At 40.9% G+C, this 17,469-nt stretch overlaps 1 protein-coding gene across 1 annotated transcript in view; it reads left to right on the forward strand.

Moving 5' to 3' along the window:
- Positions 1-17,469, forward strand: part of GRIP1 (glutamate receptor interacting protein 1) — a 793,654-nt gene that overhangs the window by 684,911 nt on the left and 91,274 nt on the right. The window contains exons 12-14 of the mRNA XM_010598620.3: positions 7,098-7,284; positions 8,064-8,209; positions 16,842-16,922. Of these exons, the coding sequence (XP_010596922.3) occupies positions 7,098-7,284; positions 8,064-8,209; positions 16,842-16,922 (414 nt within the window). The remainder of the gene's footprint in view (positions 1-7,097; positions 7,285-8,063; positions 8,210-16,841; positions 16,923-17,469) is intronic.

Consider the following 17,469-nt stretch of genomic DNA (forward strand, 5'->3'; position numbering starts at 1 on the left):
GGACTCCTCATAAAATGAAGATTAAAACAGCGAAGTAATGCTTGTTTGACAGGGGGCAGGATGAGTACAAGCACTAGGCTTTCAGGGAGTGTCACAAAGCCCTGGGCAGGCTAAAGAGCCATGTCACAGAGGGAACCCTTTCATCACCCCTTCCAATACTTACTGACCTTTCCCCCACTGCCTGGGCTGCCACAGAGGACCAGGCTTCTACCAGAACCCAGTCATCCCCCTGTCATGGTGGCATGACTGACAAGTGGGTCTGGCTAGTTGCCCCTGCTTTCAGCTTCCTGTTCCTGCACACAGAGCCAGTGTAGAGACTCTGCCTGTTCCCAGTCCAACTGAATGTTAGCAAAGAGCAGAAGCTAGAACACGCCCCCAAAATGGTCTTTGCCTCTTTTGTCATCACCACTTGCCACTAGGGAAGACAGCCTTGAAGAGAACTGAAAGGAAGAGAATGAGAAAACTTAACAACTTTTCTGGTCTTTTCTATCTACCTCTGAAAAAAGATTGGAAGATACAGGCAGCTAATGGTAAGCTTTTATACATGACAGTGCAGGAAGCCCTGGAAGGGAGTATCTTGAGAACTGCCCCACTATTTGGAGAATGGAGCTGCTGGCCACCACCACTGTGCCCTTGAACTGGATCATGTGACACTTGATGTGCTGGGTCTGCAGCAGGTTGACTGTAATGTAGAGCACTCGAGACAAAGGTCACTAACCCCAAATTACAGGACCAAGTAACAAAAGATGTGTTATATTAATACATTTTTGAAACCTTGTGCTTTGTATGCTTTTTAACATTTTTAAATGTTCTTCCTATTTGATAGTAAACCTCACAACCTTGTAAATTAAGGAAACATTTGGCATATTTTTAAACTTTCGAACCAAAGAGCTGTCTTTTGTTTCTCTCCCGTCCACTAGGAAAGATAAGAATTGACAAAAACACAAGCCCATTCCCTGAAGAGCTGTGAACAGAAGCCTTTATACATGAATGGGAACCAGACAAAGCAGAGATGAATCCTAAACACAACCTCTGCACACACCAGTTAGTAGTATTCAATCACAGTATGTCCACCATTTAGTCATTCCCATCTTCACCTGTGAGTAGAAGGAGCCACGCCTCAGGCCACAGCCAGGAGCTTCCAGCTCAGAGCCAACTGAATACCTTGCAGGGAGGGGTATGAGCTACTGGAGAGAGAATTCATCATACGCACTTTTAAACTACAAGATTAGAATTCATATATCACCTTTATTTTCTTCTGCTGGTTGACCACATTAATGAAGCAGGATAATCAAGCTCATCTTTTTTGTCCTCCACGTAATACTGATTAATCTTCTTTCTGGCTCATCATCTCTAAATCAAAAATTTATCTTTTCCATGTCTGGTAGTAGTTTTCAGAACTTCGGTATGTGTGAGTAATCCATACATACAGTTTTCCAATGAAGTTTTACTACGTCAGAGAACAGAAGGCTTTGAGTTAATTGTAAAATGTCAGAAGGCTTTGAGTTAATTATAAATTCTAAGTTATTTAATATAATCTTTACATTACAAATTATAACTTTACATAATTATTTGTATACTTATAAACTATGATACATAAATTTCCTAATAATTTCTACTGCCTCCAGATAGAGCCCAAACTGAATCAGTACTTATTTCTGTTTTCAGAATATTTTAGGAAATGGAACTTCTCAACTGTCTTCCCTAACAGTTCCAAAAAATATAACAAGTCTTACCTTTGAGAAGGTCATCCCTGTATCTAACCTAATCCCCTCTCATTATTAAGTTTCTTCTTAATTCTTTTTTAATGAAGGTAGTAAACAGATGTCTTAACTCAAAAGTTCAAAAGCAGTTTTAAACACCAATTTAACAGCCAAAAAATCAATACCAAATTCAGGTCTCGAATGGAAAAAATATATTCATGTGAACCTATAGAAAGATTGACAAAATGTAAAGTGTTCCTGTTGAATTCCAAAAACCTTTACCTAGAAGATGGAGTGAAAGTAATCTGCCAAACAGATGATGTTCTAATATTATACTCCTGCCTGCTATGAGTAATAACTGAAAAGAAACTCTCCAGATTAAGACAGGAAAGGACACCTTCTAATGGTTTTGTACAACTGATAACAAAAAGTATGATCTGGAAGGCAATCGGAGTATACTTGGCGTCAGCAAAGCCACACTGGAAAATCTAATCTGAATTCATGTGAGAACCAGACAGAGCAGAGATGACTCCTGAACACAGTCTGTGTAGTCCATGTGCCAGACCTTGGAATTGTAGGCCACTCACCTGTAAAAAGCTTAGTGTTGGAGGCTACCTTCACCCCTCTCACTATAGGCTGTTTTAACCTTGTTGACAATAATACTGCTGAGACAAAACAACGATGGTGATTCTTAAGCAGAAAAAGATTTTTCCTGATTCTTCCTAGAGGAATGATCCACCTCACCTCTTCCTGCCCTGTCAGCTACAATGCTGGAGTGATCTCCCACAGTAGAAAATTTTAGATCCTGAAGAGTGGCTTTTAGTTCTTGTAGCAACTCAGCAGAAGCAGCATGAAGTGCTAATTCCAAAAAGGAAAATATAAACAATATTACAAAATTTGATACATTTAGCCAGAGTTAATTGAATGTCCCAGGCTCTAGGATTTCAGAGATTAAAAGATCTGGACCCAGTTTTGAAAGAACCCAGAATCAAATGAATAGACAAGCCACCATTAAAATAAAAATTGTTGTCGAGTCAATTCCAGTTCATAGTGACCCTATAGGACAGAGCAGAACTGCTCCATAGAGTTTCCAAGGAGCACCTGGCAGACTTGAACTGCCAACCCTTTGATTAACAGCCATAGCACTTAACCACTACACCACCAGGGTTTCCAAATAGACAAGCAGGCAAACAAAAAATTGATAAATGCTGAAATAGGGCCATATATTAGAAGCTATGAAAATGTAGAAAGGGAAGTGCCTAACTCTGCTTGGATAAGGCTGGGACAAAGTTAATTCTAGAACAAACTTGAAAATAAGAAAGTGGCATTGAAAACACAGAGGAAGGGCCAAAGAGCAAGAAAAACAAAAACATGTTGCCATTGAGTTCATTCCAACTCATAGCAACCCTATAGGACAGTTTCCTACAATACTGCCCCATAGCATTTCCAAGGAGCAGCTGGTGGATTCAGACTGCCAACCTTTTGCTTAGCAGCCATAGCTCTTAACCACTGCATCACCAGGGCTCCCAAAGAGTGAAGGCACAGTATATATGAAGGCTCAGAGGTAGGAAAGCAGGGCTAGAGCACATGGTACGTGAAGGGAGAATGGAGGCACAGGAGGCTGGGTGGGTTGGAGAAAATTAACTTATGAAGGACCTGTGTGCTACGCTAGAATTGAAGATTGTGTTCTATAGGAAATAGGGAGCCACTGGAAGATTCAAAATTGGGGCATGACATTTCATATTAAGAAGGTCTTTCTGGCAGCAATTTGGAGGCTATGAGTAGGAATCGACTCAATGACAATGGTTTTTTTTGTTTTTTAGCTGAAGACAGGAGGCAGGAACATTAGTTAGAAGTCTATACAGTGTACTAGTGATGATGAGGTCATCGTGAAGGGAAAATCATCTGGCAATAATATGTAGAAAGCCTTGGACATGAGAGGACCTAGAAGTTTGGATATTATATTAATTATAAGATAAAAAGTAATGAAAGGCTAAACTAAGGTATTGACAGTAGAATGAGAGGAAAAAAAGGATTATACAAGATATATTTCAGTGATCATCCTGAAAGAATTTAGTAATTGATTGAATTTAAAAGACAATGGACAGTTGTGAGTCAAAGGCTACTTTGAGATTTCAAGTGTGGAGAACTACAAGCATAATGGTCCCATTGATAGAAATAGTAGTGGCAATGAGGAAGGGACTGTGATTAACTTAATTTTGAAAATGTTGAGTTTGAGGAGTTAATGAGACCTCTTTATGGAAGGAATATCAACAGGTGAGGAAATTCAAACCTGGACCTTGAAAGACACTAGACAGATTTGAGAAGATACATGCATAGATCATATTAGAGGACTTAAAAGTGAATGAGAGAAAGTCTGAGAATGAGAGCAGATAAACAGAACCTCGGGGTCTTGTGTTAGGAGAGCGGAAGGAAGCAAAGGAACCGGAAGGAGCTGAAAAAGTAAGAATCTAAAAACACAGTTTCACTGAAACAAAGAGAAGAATTTCAGAAAGAAATGGATGGTTACAGAAGCCAGTTGCTTCAGAATGACTAGAGAGGATGAGGCCACTGACTTTGGAAATCAGGAAGTTATCAATGACTGTCAGGAGAACAGTTTCATAAAGGGTGAAAGGAGAAGACAAATTTTAAGCCGTTAAGGAACCCATACAAATCTGTAGACAGAGGCCAGGAAGTAGGGGAGTACATAGGAAAGTTTGGAAAAACAGCAAGAGAGGAGGTTTTTATGGCACAAAATAACAGAGAAGGTGGTAGGGGACAGTACCAAGGACACTAAAAGGAGTTAGCCGTGAAACAGAAGGACACATCCTCCAGAAACAGGAAAAAAGGAAGAGAGAACAGGTGATGTTACAAATTGAGGTTGAAAAGAAGGTTGTTGAAGGAAATCTTTTCAGTGGTTGGATCTTCTCAGTCTTATAGGAAATGAGGTGAAGAGTAAAGTTTGACCCTTAAAAGGGCACAAATGTTTGAGAAAGACTGTGAGGAATCAAATAAGGTGTCAAAATGTTACACAGCAAAGGATTCCAGTGCCCAACAAAAAGTAATGTGAATGTGAAAGATAATGTGAGTTTCTCTAGCATCCTCTGGCAACTCAGAAATAACAGTGGAGAGAGTTGACTGGGAATTACCAAAGAGTGTAGAGTATTAGGATAGAAAGTCACGTGGAATTGAAGAGGCTCTGATACTAACAGAAGTGTTATCGAAATGGTCACCATGAAGTCCAGGTGGAATACAGAGGGAAATGAAACCAGTAGAAGGCAAAAATGGGTGAAGACAATGACTTACTCAGATTGCCACATGAGGCAGGGGGAGGGCTCTTGGGTCTCCCATTCCTTTCTCAATTTCAAGTCTGTTTTTAACTGGAATAGGAAGATATCCCTTGTCTTAGTCATCTAGTGCTGCTATAACAGAAATACCACAAGTGGATGGCTTTAACAAAGAGAAATTTATTTCCTCACTGTAAAGTAGGCTAATAGTCCAAATTCAGGGTGTCAGCTCCAGGCAAAGGCTTTCTCTCTCTGTTGGCTCTGGAGGAAGATTCCTTGTCCTCAAACTTCCCCTGGTCGAGGGGCATCTCAGGCGCAGGGACCCAGGGTCCAAAGGATGTGTTCTGCTCTGGTGCTGCTTTCTTGGTCCCCAACCCTCTGCTTGCTTCCCTTTCCTTTTACTTCCTGTAAGATTAAAGGTGGTGCAGGCCACACCCCAGGGAAGCTCCCTTTACATTGGATCAGGGATGTGATCTGGTAAGGGTGTTACAATCCCACCCTAATCCTCTTTAACATAAAATTACAATCACAAAATGGAGGACAACCACACAACACTGGGAATCATGGCCTAACCAAGTTGATAACGCACATTTTTGGGGGGGGACATTATTCAATCCATGACATCCCTTATATGCTTTTACTTGAATGGGAAAAAATCTGCTGCTAAAGTATTGTCGAGATAGCGTTAGACTAGGAGGCAAGTGAGAAGGAATAGGATTTGAAGTCATAAAAAGAAGAAAGAATTAGAACAGTGGGAACTGGAAAAGGTGGCTAATATGGTGTATGAAATGAAGGAGTAGGATTCAGATACTGAGTTCTTGCAGATCTATCCATTTTGAAGGAACATGGGGTCTAGCATAGGGCCCTGATGGCAGAGAGCTGTAATAAAGCAGAATTGCTGGTAATTGGCGTCGAGAGAGCTAAGGAGATTTCAAGCCAACACGTTGGGAGGTTATCACCATGGATGTCAAAGAGGATGAGGACAAGGGCTGGCTACAGTCCTGAAGTCAGTGAGGAAATTGGGGGAATTTATTATAAGTCGGAGGACTGCAGATTTGAGGATGACATGAAGGAGAAATAAGTAGAAAGGATGTCATTTTTAAAAGAAGAGATTTGAGGGAAGAGTACTGCAAGTATTGTAAACCATTCACTCTCCTTGCCCCATGCAGGGGAAGTGAAGGAAAAAGGCTTCTGATTGGAGAGGGGCTTGAGGTAAATGGTGTCACCAAGTTTCAATTAAAGTAAGGAAGTGAGAAGACTCTTTTTTGGTGGAGGTAAGGGTCCAGTATAGGACTCTGCAGACAGGGAGTTTGCTGTCTGACAGACAGCAAAGATGGCTGAATCCCAGTGGGCAGGGCTGAGGCAAAGGCATCCAGGAGTGAACCAGCTCTTCCCCAGTGTGGACTGGAGCTAGAAACAAGACAGATATAGAGATGTGTGACTGGGGACTGATATATAAGTATCAGAGGGATGAGGGAAATAGGGCTTTTCTAGGTAAGGTAGGCTGGAAACTGGGTAGGAAAGAACAAGAGCTGAAGAGACCAAATTTAGGGGCAGGAGGGGTTTGAGGGAAAATTTAAACAACTTTATCATGCCAACCGAATGCTAGAGTAAGGTCAAGGGCCAGCACAGCTTCACCACTCTAGGAACTAAAGGTCAGATTGTTTTTAAAAAGTCAGTAAAGCTCAGGTGCAGGAGGCTAAATGCAAAAAAATGTAAGACCGGTTACCCCAGCTTCTTTTTTTTTATATAGCATACAAACGCACAAAGAGATTAAGTGACTTACCTCAAGGTCACCCAGCTGGTTGTTTAGGGACAGAATTGGGACTAGAATCCAGGCACACTATCCTCAAGGCTAACCTCTTCCCACAGCCCCCACAGCTGTTTCTAGCTTGGGGAAACAGTGAAGAAACAGCAGCTGAAATGCAACAAGTATTGGGAGATTTGTTTATCTTGTTCATCTCTAGCTTTTTCCAGAAGACCAGCATTTAGCCTACCGCCATTGCCAATAAGCTTTTTTTCAAAGATGTGATCTGTTTTGGAAATTCTGGTATTCTTCATACTTCTTCCAACCTAAAGCCATTCTTTTTCATGTTTGTTTCTCTAGTGTCTTTAGCCTCTAGTACAGTTGGCTTGGCTGGGCAGGTTGTTCACACAGAAACCACAGAGGTTGTGCTGACAGCAGATCCTGTCACAGGATTCGGGATACAACTACAGGGCAGTGTGTTTGCCACAGAGACTCTCTCTTCTCCACCTCTGATTTCCTATATTGAAGCTGACAGCCCAGCAGAGAGGTGAGACACATCCTTTCACAGCATCTTTCTCTGCTCGGTATTTCTGGTGCTGGCCATCTCTGAGTGGCTAATAAATTATGAAACAGTGCTTGATGCAGGAAATGCAAGATGTGATGAACTCTCTGTTCTGACAATAAAATTTTATGTTCTTGATCACGTTTGGGAAGAATAACAAGCTTGGATGCCTTTATCTAGAAGATTTTGCCCATCAGGGGACCAGAGACTATATTAATTAGAAAGGAGAAAATCCATCAAAAAAAAATCTCTGAAGTTCAAACTTTAATAATTTCTCTGCCATGGGGGATTGGTTCAGATCAGATTATAACAAATACCGTTGTGCTGAATTATTAATTACTTGTCTCAATGCTTCAGGATTCCCTTGCTTACATAAGTAGCCATGAAATGCAAGAGTGCAAGACATTGCATTGACCTAATATGATCCTTGGGTGGCACAAGTTAAGTGCTTGACTACTAGCCAAAAGGTTGGCGGTTCCAGCCCACCCAGAGAAGACTGGGAAGACAGAACTGGCGATCTGCTTCTGAAAGGCCACAGCCTTGAAAACCCTAAGAAGCAGTTCTACTCTGCATACATGGGGTCACCATGAGCTGGAATCAACTCGACAGCAACTAACAACAGTAGGATTGGTGCCCACAGCATTGGATAAGCAAGAAAAAATGTTTATGCTTTTGTGCAAGGATCACACAAGTTAGATTCGGCAATCTCAGCTTGGTAATTTTTTACTCTATCTACAACCTCTAACATGTGGTTCTAAATTTAGATGTGGGGTACTACAGATTGGAGACCGAGTGATGGCCATTAATGGAATTCCAACTGAAGACAGCACCTTTGAGGAAGCCAGTCAGCTCCTCCGAGACTCTTCCATCACTAACAAGGTCACGCTGGAAATCGAGTTTGATGTTGCAGGTAGGATCATGTAATTTCAACTCAAAGGCAGAGTCAGGAGTCGACTGCCTGTGAATTATATTCATTATGTAGCAGAGGGGGACATTTTTTTAAATATATAAATAGGTTTGGGATGTCACTTTGAATTGAATTTTTTTTTTGTATTACTCATTAAAACATCACCATAAGAACAACTGAAAATAAATGTGACAAATTGAATAAGTCATAGCCACTATAACCAAACCAAAAAACAAACCCATTTTCTTTGAATTGATTCTGACTCATAGAGACCCTATAGGACAGAGTAGAGCTGCCCCTTAGAGTTCCCAAGTGACAGCTGGTTGATTTGAACTGCTGACCTTTTGGTTAGCAGCCGAGCTCTTAAAATAGCTGCTATAGAGGTGATTTAAAAAAAAAAAAAAAAATCATGTAACCCTTATACTTTCTGAATTCTCCCTGTCTGCTAGGGAAATATTATTCTTCAGTCACAGAGGCAAGAAAAGCCTCTCTTTGTCGCTTCCCACAATCTCTTTGGTCTGCAAAGCACTATCAAAGTTCTGTAGGGAGCAATGAGAATTCGTTAGGTGGATTTATACAAACCCAAGAGGTAAAAATTTGGCCTGTAACTAACAAGTGTGTAGGTTTTAGAGATTGGCGCTCATTCCCATGTAAGAAAACTGTCTTCACACAGTGAAATACTGCCCCACAGACCCAATAACCCTTACTACCTGCCTTTGGACACCTCACATCATCTCAACAAATATTTACTGAGTTATATGCCAATTAGGAGCCCTGGTGACCCAATGGTTAAGCACGCAGCTGCTAACCAAAAGGTCAGCAGTTCGAACTCACCCAGGGGCTCCTCAGGACAAAGACCTGGCCATCCGCTCACGTAAAGATTATGGGCTAGGAAGCCCTATGGGCCAGTTCAACTCTGTCCTATAGGGTCACTGTGAGTCAAGATTAACTTGAGGGCCCACAACAACAACATATGCCGGTTACTCTGCTAGCAGTCGTAAACAGGAAAGAAAAAAGCTGCTGTCCTGATGAAACTTGTGTGATAGCAGCACAGAAAGGTAATAAATTTAAAATATCGATTTAGCTACTGATAAGAACTATGAGGAAAATAAAACAGGGTAAAGGGGTAAAGAATGACTGTGGGAGAGCTGTTCTTGTAAGATGACCCTACAAGAAGTGACATTTGAGCAGAGACCTGAAGGTTGAGAAGGAGCCAGCCGTGCAAAGATCCAGGAGGAAAGCATGCTTTCGGCAAAGGGATCAGCCAGCATAAAGGATGTGAACCAGAATAATAAGCTTGATGTATTTTAGAAACAGCAGAAAAAGGCTGTTGCTGGAATGTATAGTGGAGGTGGGGTCAGATTTGGAGATGGGGTTGAAGAGGTTGGAATGGGCCAAGTCATGTAGTGTCTCAGTAAAGAGTCTAGATTCTATCCCAAGTGTAATGAAGCCATGGAGCATTTTATGCAGAGGAGTGAGACAATTTGATTCATGTGTTGAAAGGATTTTGAAAGGTGCCTCTAAGTGGAGTGGGAGTGAATCTCGTTTAACCAGGGAGGCTCTGGAAATTGAAAATTCAGTGTAATGGAAGGACCGTCCACACAGTGAAGTCCTTCACAATGATGGCCAGACTTGGGATGAGGAAAAAGAATAAGAACCAGTTGCACTTGACATGCCAAGCACATTCCTGCCTAAAGAACTTTGCAGAATCTGTTTCTTCTGCCTGGACAGCTCTTCCCTGGAGTAGTCAAGGGTTTGCTTTCTCCCTTCATTCAGTCTTTGCTCAGATGTCACCTGCTTCAAGAAGCCTCTCCTGATCATCCATCACTGTCTCTCCTCTTGCCCAGATTTATGTGTCTTCAGAGGCCTTCTCATGCCCTGATGCTATATTGTGTATTTATTTATTGTTTCTCTTCCCCAGTAAAAAATCCAGGATGACGGGGATGTTTTACCTTTTGTTCACAAATGTATCTCTAGCACCCAAAATAGTGATGAAATACAGAAAGCGTCTCTTAGTATTTGATGAGTGAATGAGTGAGTGAGTGAAGTGCAGTTGGCTCTCCTGAGGGCCTGGAATCAGGAACTTGGGTTTCCATCAATAACTGAAGTCATGCCTGCTGTTTCTCTGGGGCTCCTGGCTTCTCAGTGCTGATTCACTCCACACATATACTCCATTGGTCTCTGTAGGCAATTCTTCCCTGACTTTTTATTGTACACGATTCTCCCATCCCTTTTAAAGTGTCCCGCGAGGACCAGCCACCTCTAATCTCTAATTCCCAGGAGAAAGAACATAACTGGCCCAGCTTGAGTTTAGTGTCCCCGCCCCCCTCCTGTCAGCTATGGCCAAGCAGGAATCAGGTAGAAGGTAGGACCCTGTAAGGATCAGTCATGTGAGGGAAGGACGTTCAAAGAAGAAGGCTGTGTCGCTTCACCAAAATGTACTTATGACAGTCACAGAACATTCGTGGTGAAAGGAATCTTAGAATCCAGTACCTTCATCTCTTTATATGGAGAAAATGAGGTTCAGGTAGGGAAACTTAAGATCATACAGCGAAGTGAATGGTAGATCCCAGGTCTGATGTTTTCATCGTGTCTTCTCCGTATCCTGTTGCATTGCTGCTTCTTTGCAAAGAAATGTTAGAGCTAACCAGCATGAAACAATGAGAGCAGGATTTCTCAGCCTCCACACTGCTGACACTTTTCCTTGTGGGAGGTGGCTGCTTTGTGCACTGTAGGATGTTTAGCAGCATCTACCCACTGTATTCCAGCACAATTTGATCTCTATAAGCAGTATATACCGTATTTTATACAAATAATACATGCTTTCCACTTTTTTTGCCAACCACACTCTCTCCCCAAGAGGTTATTTTCATAAGCACCGCTATGCCATTTTTTTTTTAACGTGCTATTTTTTTTTTTTTTTACTGTAAAAAAATTAGCAAAGCTTACAAAAATACCTCACAGGGGGAGGGTACATGCAGTTGGCAAATGTAGAAGGTGTGTGTTATTTGCGTAAAAATGCAGTAAGTATTTACTTGTGCTACAAATGCATTTTTATTTTATTTTAAATATCTTTGATATTAATTATTTACTTAATGCATACTTAATGTGTATTTTCATATTTGTTGATTAAATGCTTTAATATCCTTGGTTTATGCTCCTAAAAAAACAAGAACTATGTCTGTTACACTTGCTTTGTTCAATACTCAGCTTTGTTGATAAGAGCCAGGAAAAAGGAGCCTAAGACCACTTCCCCCTGCCCTGAGTTGTTTCAAAAATCACCAACCCATTTCTAATGTATAGAGATCATCCAGAATAAGACCAGAAAAATTACTTCCCATCCTGTCATTTTCTCCTCCCTTGCTTGTGGTGAACATCACGAACTGACCCCAGCGTCTTCCCGTTGAGCAGAAACACAGCATCAGACTCCTCAGTAAGACACTCGCGATAAGTCATTATCAATCTATGGAAATCTTTTGGGATCTGTTGGAGTCAGAAAAGTATTTTTTTAGCCATTCAAGAGCTAGGAACATTGTTAGGGAATCTCTGGATGTGAGCTATTGGAAAACTTCCCTGCCCTTCTGGATCCAATCTCAATTGTCTGGATGTGAGCCATCCAGTTCCAAAATTCTTCCTCAAAAATATACCTGGATATCAATTCCCAAACCCTTGAGTTCAAATATAAGCTCTTCATTGTATAAATATTTTAAATGACATAGAGAATGGATGAAAAGCTTGAATATGACTACACTTTGGCCTAAATCTATTTCTTTAAGTAGTTACTACTATACAAACAGCATTGTGATAATATTAATGGAAACTTTTTTTTTCTTTTTTTTTGAGTTAAGGTACTTATAACTCCATCACTCTAGTAAAATCCAAGTTAACTTTTTTTTTACATTCTTTTGCCATGTCCTTTACCACACATATAATTTAATAAAGCTATACTCATGCAAGAAGGAGCCCTGGTGGCATGGTGGTTAAAGTGGTCAGCTGCTAACCAAAAGGTTGGTGATTTGAATCCACCAGCAGCTCCACAGGAGAAAGATGTTGCAGTCTGCTTCCATAAGATTTACAGACTTGGAAACCCTATGGGCCAGGTCTGCTCTGTCTGTAGGGTCGTGGTTCTGTAGGGTTGCTGAGTCAGGTTCGACTCAATGGAGTGGGTATACTCATGCAAAGCCACCACCCGTCTGTCATTGGAGGCCGTTGTGTTGCTATGGTGCTGAACAGGTTTCAGTGGAGCTTGCATGCTAAAGGCTGACTAAGAAGAAAGGCCTGGCAATCTACTTCTGAAAATCAGCTAATGAAAACCATATGGATCGTAACGGTCTGATTCATAGCCGATCATGAGCATCATGCACGTCGTGTGTGGCGTCACCAGGATCCGGGACCGACCCATCAGCAGCTAACAACAACAATCATCATAGCATATGCACAGTGTACATTTTGCCTCATCTAATACTGCCTTTTAAATACCAATGGACAATTGATATCATGAATATTTGAAGTTTCTACTTTAATTCTGAAATCATTTTGTTGGAAAAAAAATACCACTTTGTTCTGGAAAGAAGTCCCAGTGAAAATCCTATGAAGTGGATGTTTGCCATCATTACTAGCAACCCTAGTGCTTTTTCTGAGTGGATGAAAGTTAAACATTTGTATTCACCCTCTTATCATCCCTTAGTTTTTTCAGATCTCACAAGTGTGTTCAGGTTGATAAATTCTGATTTGGTGTTATCTCACCGTGCCAACAACAAGTGATTCAGGCAGAAAAGCAACCAGTTGGAAAGAAGAAAGGCTTTGCTTACTCAAATGTACTTTTAGTTGTAGTATTAACAAAGATAAACAAACCCAGAGAAGCACAAAATAATCACATGGAATTCTAACAAAATAAACATCATTTGTTCTCCGATTCTATTTACTTTCTCTAAGCTTATATTTTCTAAATATTGGATTTTTTTCCTCTTTACTAGTATTTCTTTAAGAAACCACAACTTAAATGAGCCTTTGCTTTAGCAATCAAATAGTTATATAAGGGAACACACACACACACACACACACACACACACACACGCCCCAAATGTAAAATAAATCATGTTGCCATTTAAAGATTAAAATGAAGCCAGAGCTTGATCAAAGAGATTAATTTGTTGATATTTGATCATCATTATGAATATTTCAAAACTTATGTAGTCAAAAGTGATCCATTGCTGTTTTCCAGGAAGTGATAATATCTCTTCAAGTGTCATTAACAATGTTAATCTTGGTCAAGGTTGCCTGCATTAAAAATGTATAAAAGCAAAATGTTACTGTAGTAACTGCTCTAGTTCAGTGTTTCCCAGCCCTCCTGATTCAAAGACCTTGCTAGTGGTATAAGCATAGCATCCTGGGCCAGATTTTATATACAAACATACATTGTTGCTGTCAGTTGCTGTCGAGTTGATTCTGACTCATGACAACCCCACGTGTGCAGAGCAGAACTGCTCCATAGGGCTTTCAAGGCTGTGACCCTTCAGAAGCAGATTGTCAGGCCTGTCTTCCAAGACATCTCTGGGTGGGCTTGAACTGCCAAACTTTCAGCTAGTATTTGAGCACTTAACTGTTGGTGCCACCCAGGGACTCCCAAACGTATATACAACGTGCTCCCCTCCCCATTTACAGAGAACTTTTTGTTAAAACAGAAAACACCGAAACTGTCAAACACACATAAAATGAGTTCTATAACTAGCGAAGGTATTTGTTCTTCTAAAGCTTCTAACCCATTTACTTATGCTCTATTTGCATGCTTTATCCAAATAATCAAATAATTTATTCATGCTATGCTCTCACTCACTTGTGGGAGGGAGGAGGGAGGAGGGCGGTTCTGCTTAGTTCCCATCCCATTTCCTACTCTGGATCAATGTGTTTATCAGAGATCTTTCAGTTGCAAACAACAGAAATGCACTCAAGCTAGTTTAGGCAAAGAAGAAGCATTTATTGGAAGCATCCTAAGTGTTTCTCAGCCCCTGAGGACAGAAGCATAGGCAGCTCTTGGAAGGGCTGGAACCAGGGATGTCAAGGCCAAGAGCAGGCTCTCTCTTCAGGACCTCGTGATCTCTCCTCATGTACACTTGTTTCTTTCTTCTCCCTGCAGACTGGCTGTTGGTGCAGTCTGCATGCTGGGGCACTTAGCTTTCCATTGCTAGGGTGGGGAGTGGGGAGGAGTCAGGAAGAAGATGGAGGAGGAAAGGCATGGAGTTGAAAAATCTTTTGGAAGTAAATATTTGTAACACTTGCAACACCTGAAGTAAGGATGTGAAACATACCTGTTTCGCCTTTTTTTTATTTTTCTTACTTCACTTCTCTTTTTCTTCCCCAATACATCAAACTTAGCTAGTCTTTTGAAATCTTTTGGAGAAATAATTGTACCTTCCTCAAATCCTGTTGAAAAATGGGAAGGACACAAAGTTTTAGTTTTATTGTGGTAAAAACATACACAAAACCTTCAATTCAACAATTTTCATCTGTACAATTCAGTGACATTGATTACATTCCTCATGTTGTGCCAATTATTCTGCCACCATTCATAAACTCAATGCCCCCTAAGCAAAAGCCTCCCCTTTCCCCTCTCCCTTCCACCCTTGGTAGCCACTAATAATCTTTGGTTTGTTTATATTTGCTTATTTCATGTAAGTGAGATCATACAGTATTTGTCCTTTTCCAACTGACTGATTTCACCCAGCACAGTGTTTTCTAGGTTCATCCATGTGTGGCATGCATCAAGACTTCATTCCTCTTTATGGCTGAGTAATATTCCAGTGTATGCGTCTGCCACGTTGTACTTATCCATGCATCTGTTAATGGACATTTCAGTTGTTTCTATCTTATGGCTATTGTGAAAAGTGCTGCAATGAACATTGGTGTACAGGGTACAAGTTCTTAATGAATAAATAATCAGGTAAATATAGGTGGGCTCACTTACTGGCTGATCCAAGTGTTAGTTGAGGACAGCAGTGAAATTAAAGGTATTAACTCACATTTATGACACTTACCCAGTCACATCTGACAGGACAGGAGAGTTAAGAAGAGTGGGAGGAAGTGGGAAAAGATAGCAAATTTTTTTATTCCACTGGGAAGTGAGCAAAAAAACAGAATGGAAGGAGGAGACCAGAGAAGAAAGACTTCCCTTCTCCCGGTAGCACTAGCTGAGACTGAGAAGGGGCAGTTTGGGGATCCTGTTTTACAGGTGGTACAGTTGTTAAGAGCTTCTCTGCTAACCAAAAGATGAGCAGTTTGAGTCCACCAGCCACTCCTTGGAAACCCTATGGGGCAGTTCTGCTCTGCTCTAAGGGGTCACTACGAGTCAGAATCAACTCAATGGAAGCGGGTTTGGTTTTTGTTTGCTTGTTTTCTCTAACTGAAGGCCTCCCAGATGGTTAAAGCTATTTTAGGAATGTGTTTAAGAATGTGTAGCAATTTCTTGGCATCCCTGGATAGTGCAAATGGTTGACATGCTAGGCAGTCAATTAAAAAGTTGAAGGTTTGAGTCTACCCAGAGGCCCCTCAGAAGGAGATGCTGATGATCTTCTTTGAAAAATCAGCCATTGAAACCCTGTGGAGCACAGTTCTGCTCTGACACAAGTGGGTCACCATGAGTGGGAATCAACTCGGAGGCAACTGGTTACTAATAGCAATCCCTTCCTTTTTCAAATTCTAGCCAGTCGCTGATAAAATCAACTTAGTTCTATATAGGGTTGAGATTCAGCCAGTGCACACTGGTTCTCTCTCAGTTACCGTACTGATTGGCCAATATCTGAGCCCGCCTTCACTCTGCTCCAGTGCCTCTGCCCCCTGATTTTCCCTGGAAACCATGCAGCTCCCCATGATTCAGATACTCAAGGGCCCTTGGCCCACCTGGGGCCTCTTGGACCCCTGTGTTCTAACACTATGATCTGTGTCAGTCCAACTGGTTATGGTCAGTACCATTCTTGTAGTTAAATATGTTGAATATGACCCCTGGTTCTGCCTCTTTAAGTGTATTTTTCACTGTCTGTATTACAAATTAAAGTCACACCCCACACATACACAAACTCCAAAACCCATAACCATCACAACAAACTGAACTGTCTCCTGAAATCTACTCCCTCCAGCTACCTTCAAAAATCAGATGAAAAAACAAAAGAGTGCTGAATAGTAAATTATGGGAAAATACAGTTGGGGAAAAAAGAACGTAACTAGACCTGTGGTTCATAAGCTTTACTATGCCCAAGAATCCCCTGGAGAACATGTTTAAAATGCAGATTCTTGGGCTGTATCATCAGAGATCCTGATTCCGTAGGTCTGAGATGGTTCAGGAATCTCTTTTTTACTTGTATCCCAGTAATTCTGATGCAGCTGTTGCCTGAATCACACTTGAGAAATACTGAACTCTACTATTGCTGAGAATTGTGCTTAGTTACCTATATGTGGGTCATATATTTGTCACCACAAATTTAGTTTACTAGGATTTTACAGAAATTCATTGTACTTCAATTTCTTTAGTTTTAGTTACAGATGATTATAAACCAAGTATCCCTGATGCACTTTCATTAATTGGTGCTACATTCTTCTTGATCTTCTATAAACATGCTTTTTTTTTGCTTTGAAATTATAGAGTCTGTCATCCCAAGTAGTGGAACATTTCATGTAAAGCTACCTAAGAAGCATAATGTGGAACTTGGAATAACCATAAGCTGTAAGTAGAAACAATTTTTTTTAATAAATTTTTTTAAAAAAAAGACATTAGCAAATTGTGTCGTCAAATGGTTTACAGGTGTCTTACTTACCTAGTGCAGCTATAACAGAAATACCACAAGTGGATGGCTTTAACAAAGAGAAATTTACTCTCTCACGGTGTAGTAGGCTGCAAGTCCAAATTCAGGGTGTCAGCTCCAGGGTAAGGCTATCTCTGTTGGCTCTGGGGGAAGATCCTTGTCATCAATCTTCCCCTGGACTAGGAGCTTCTCTGAGCAGAAACCCCGGATCTAAAGGACACGCTCTTCTCCTGGCGCTGCTTTCTTGGCAGTATGAGGTCCCCCATGTCTCTCTGCTCACTTCTCTCTTTTGTATCTCAGAGAGTTTGGCTTAAGATACTTTCTAATCTTGTAGATCTCATCAATATAACTGTCACTAATCCATTTCATTAACATCATAGTGAGAGGATTTACCACACATAGGGAAATCACATCAGATGACAAAATGGTAGATAATCATACAACACTGGGAATCAGGACCCAGCCAAG

The sequence above is a fragment of the Loxodonta africana genome, chromosome 4 (assembly GCF_030014295.1).
Source record: "Loxodonta africana isolate mLoxAfr1 chromosome 4, mLoxAfr1.hap2, whole genome shotgun sequence".
NCBI lineage: Eukaryota > Metazoa > Chordata > Mammalia > Proboscidea > Elephantidae > Loxodonta > Loxodonta africana.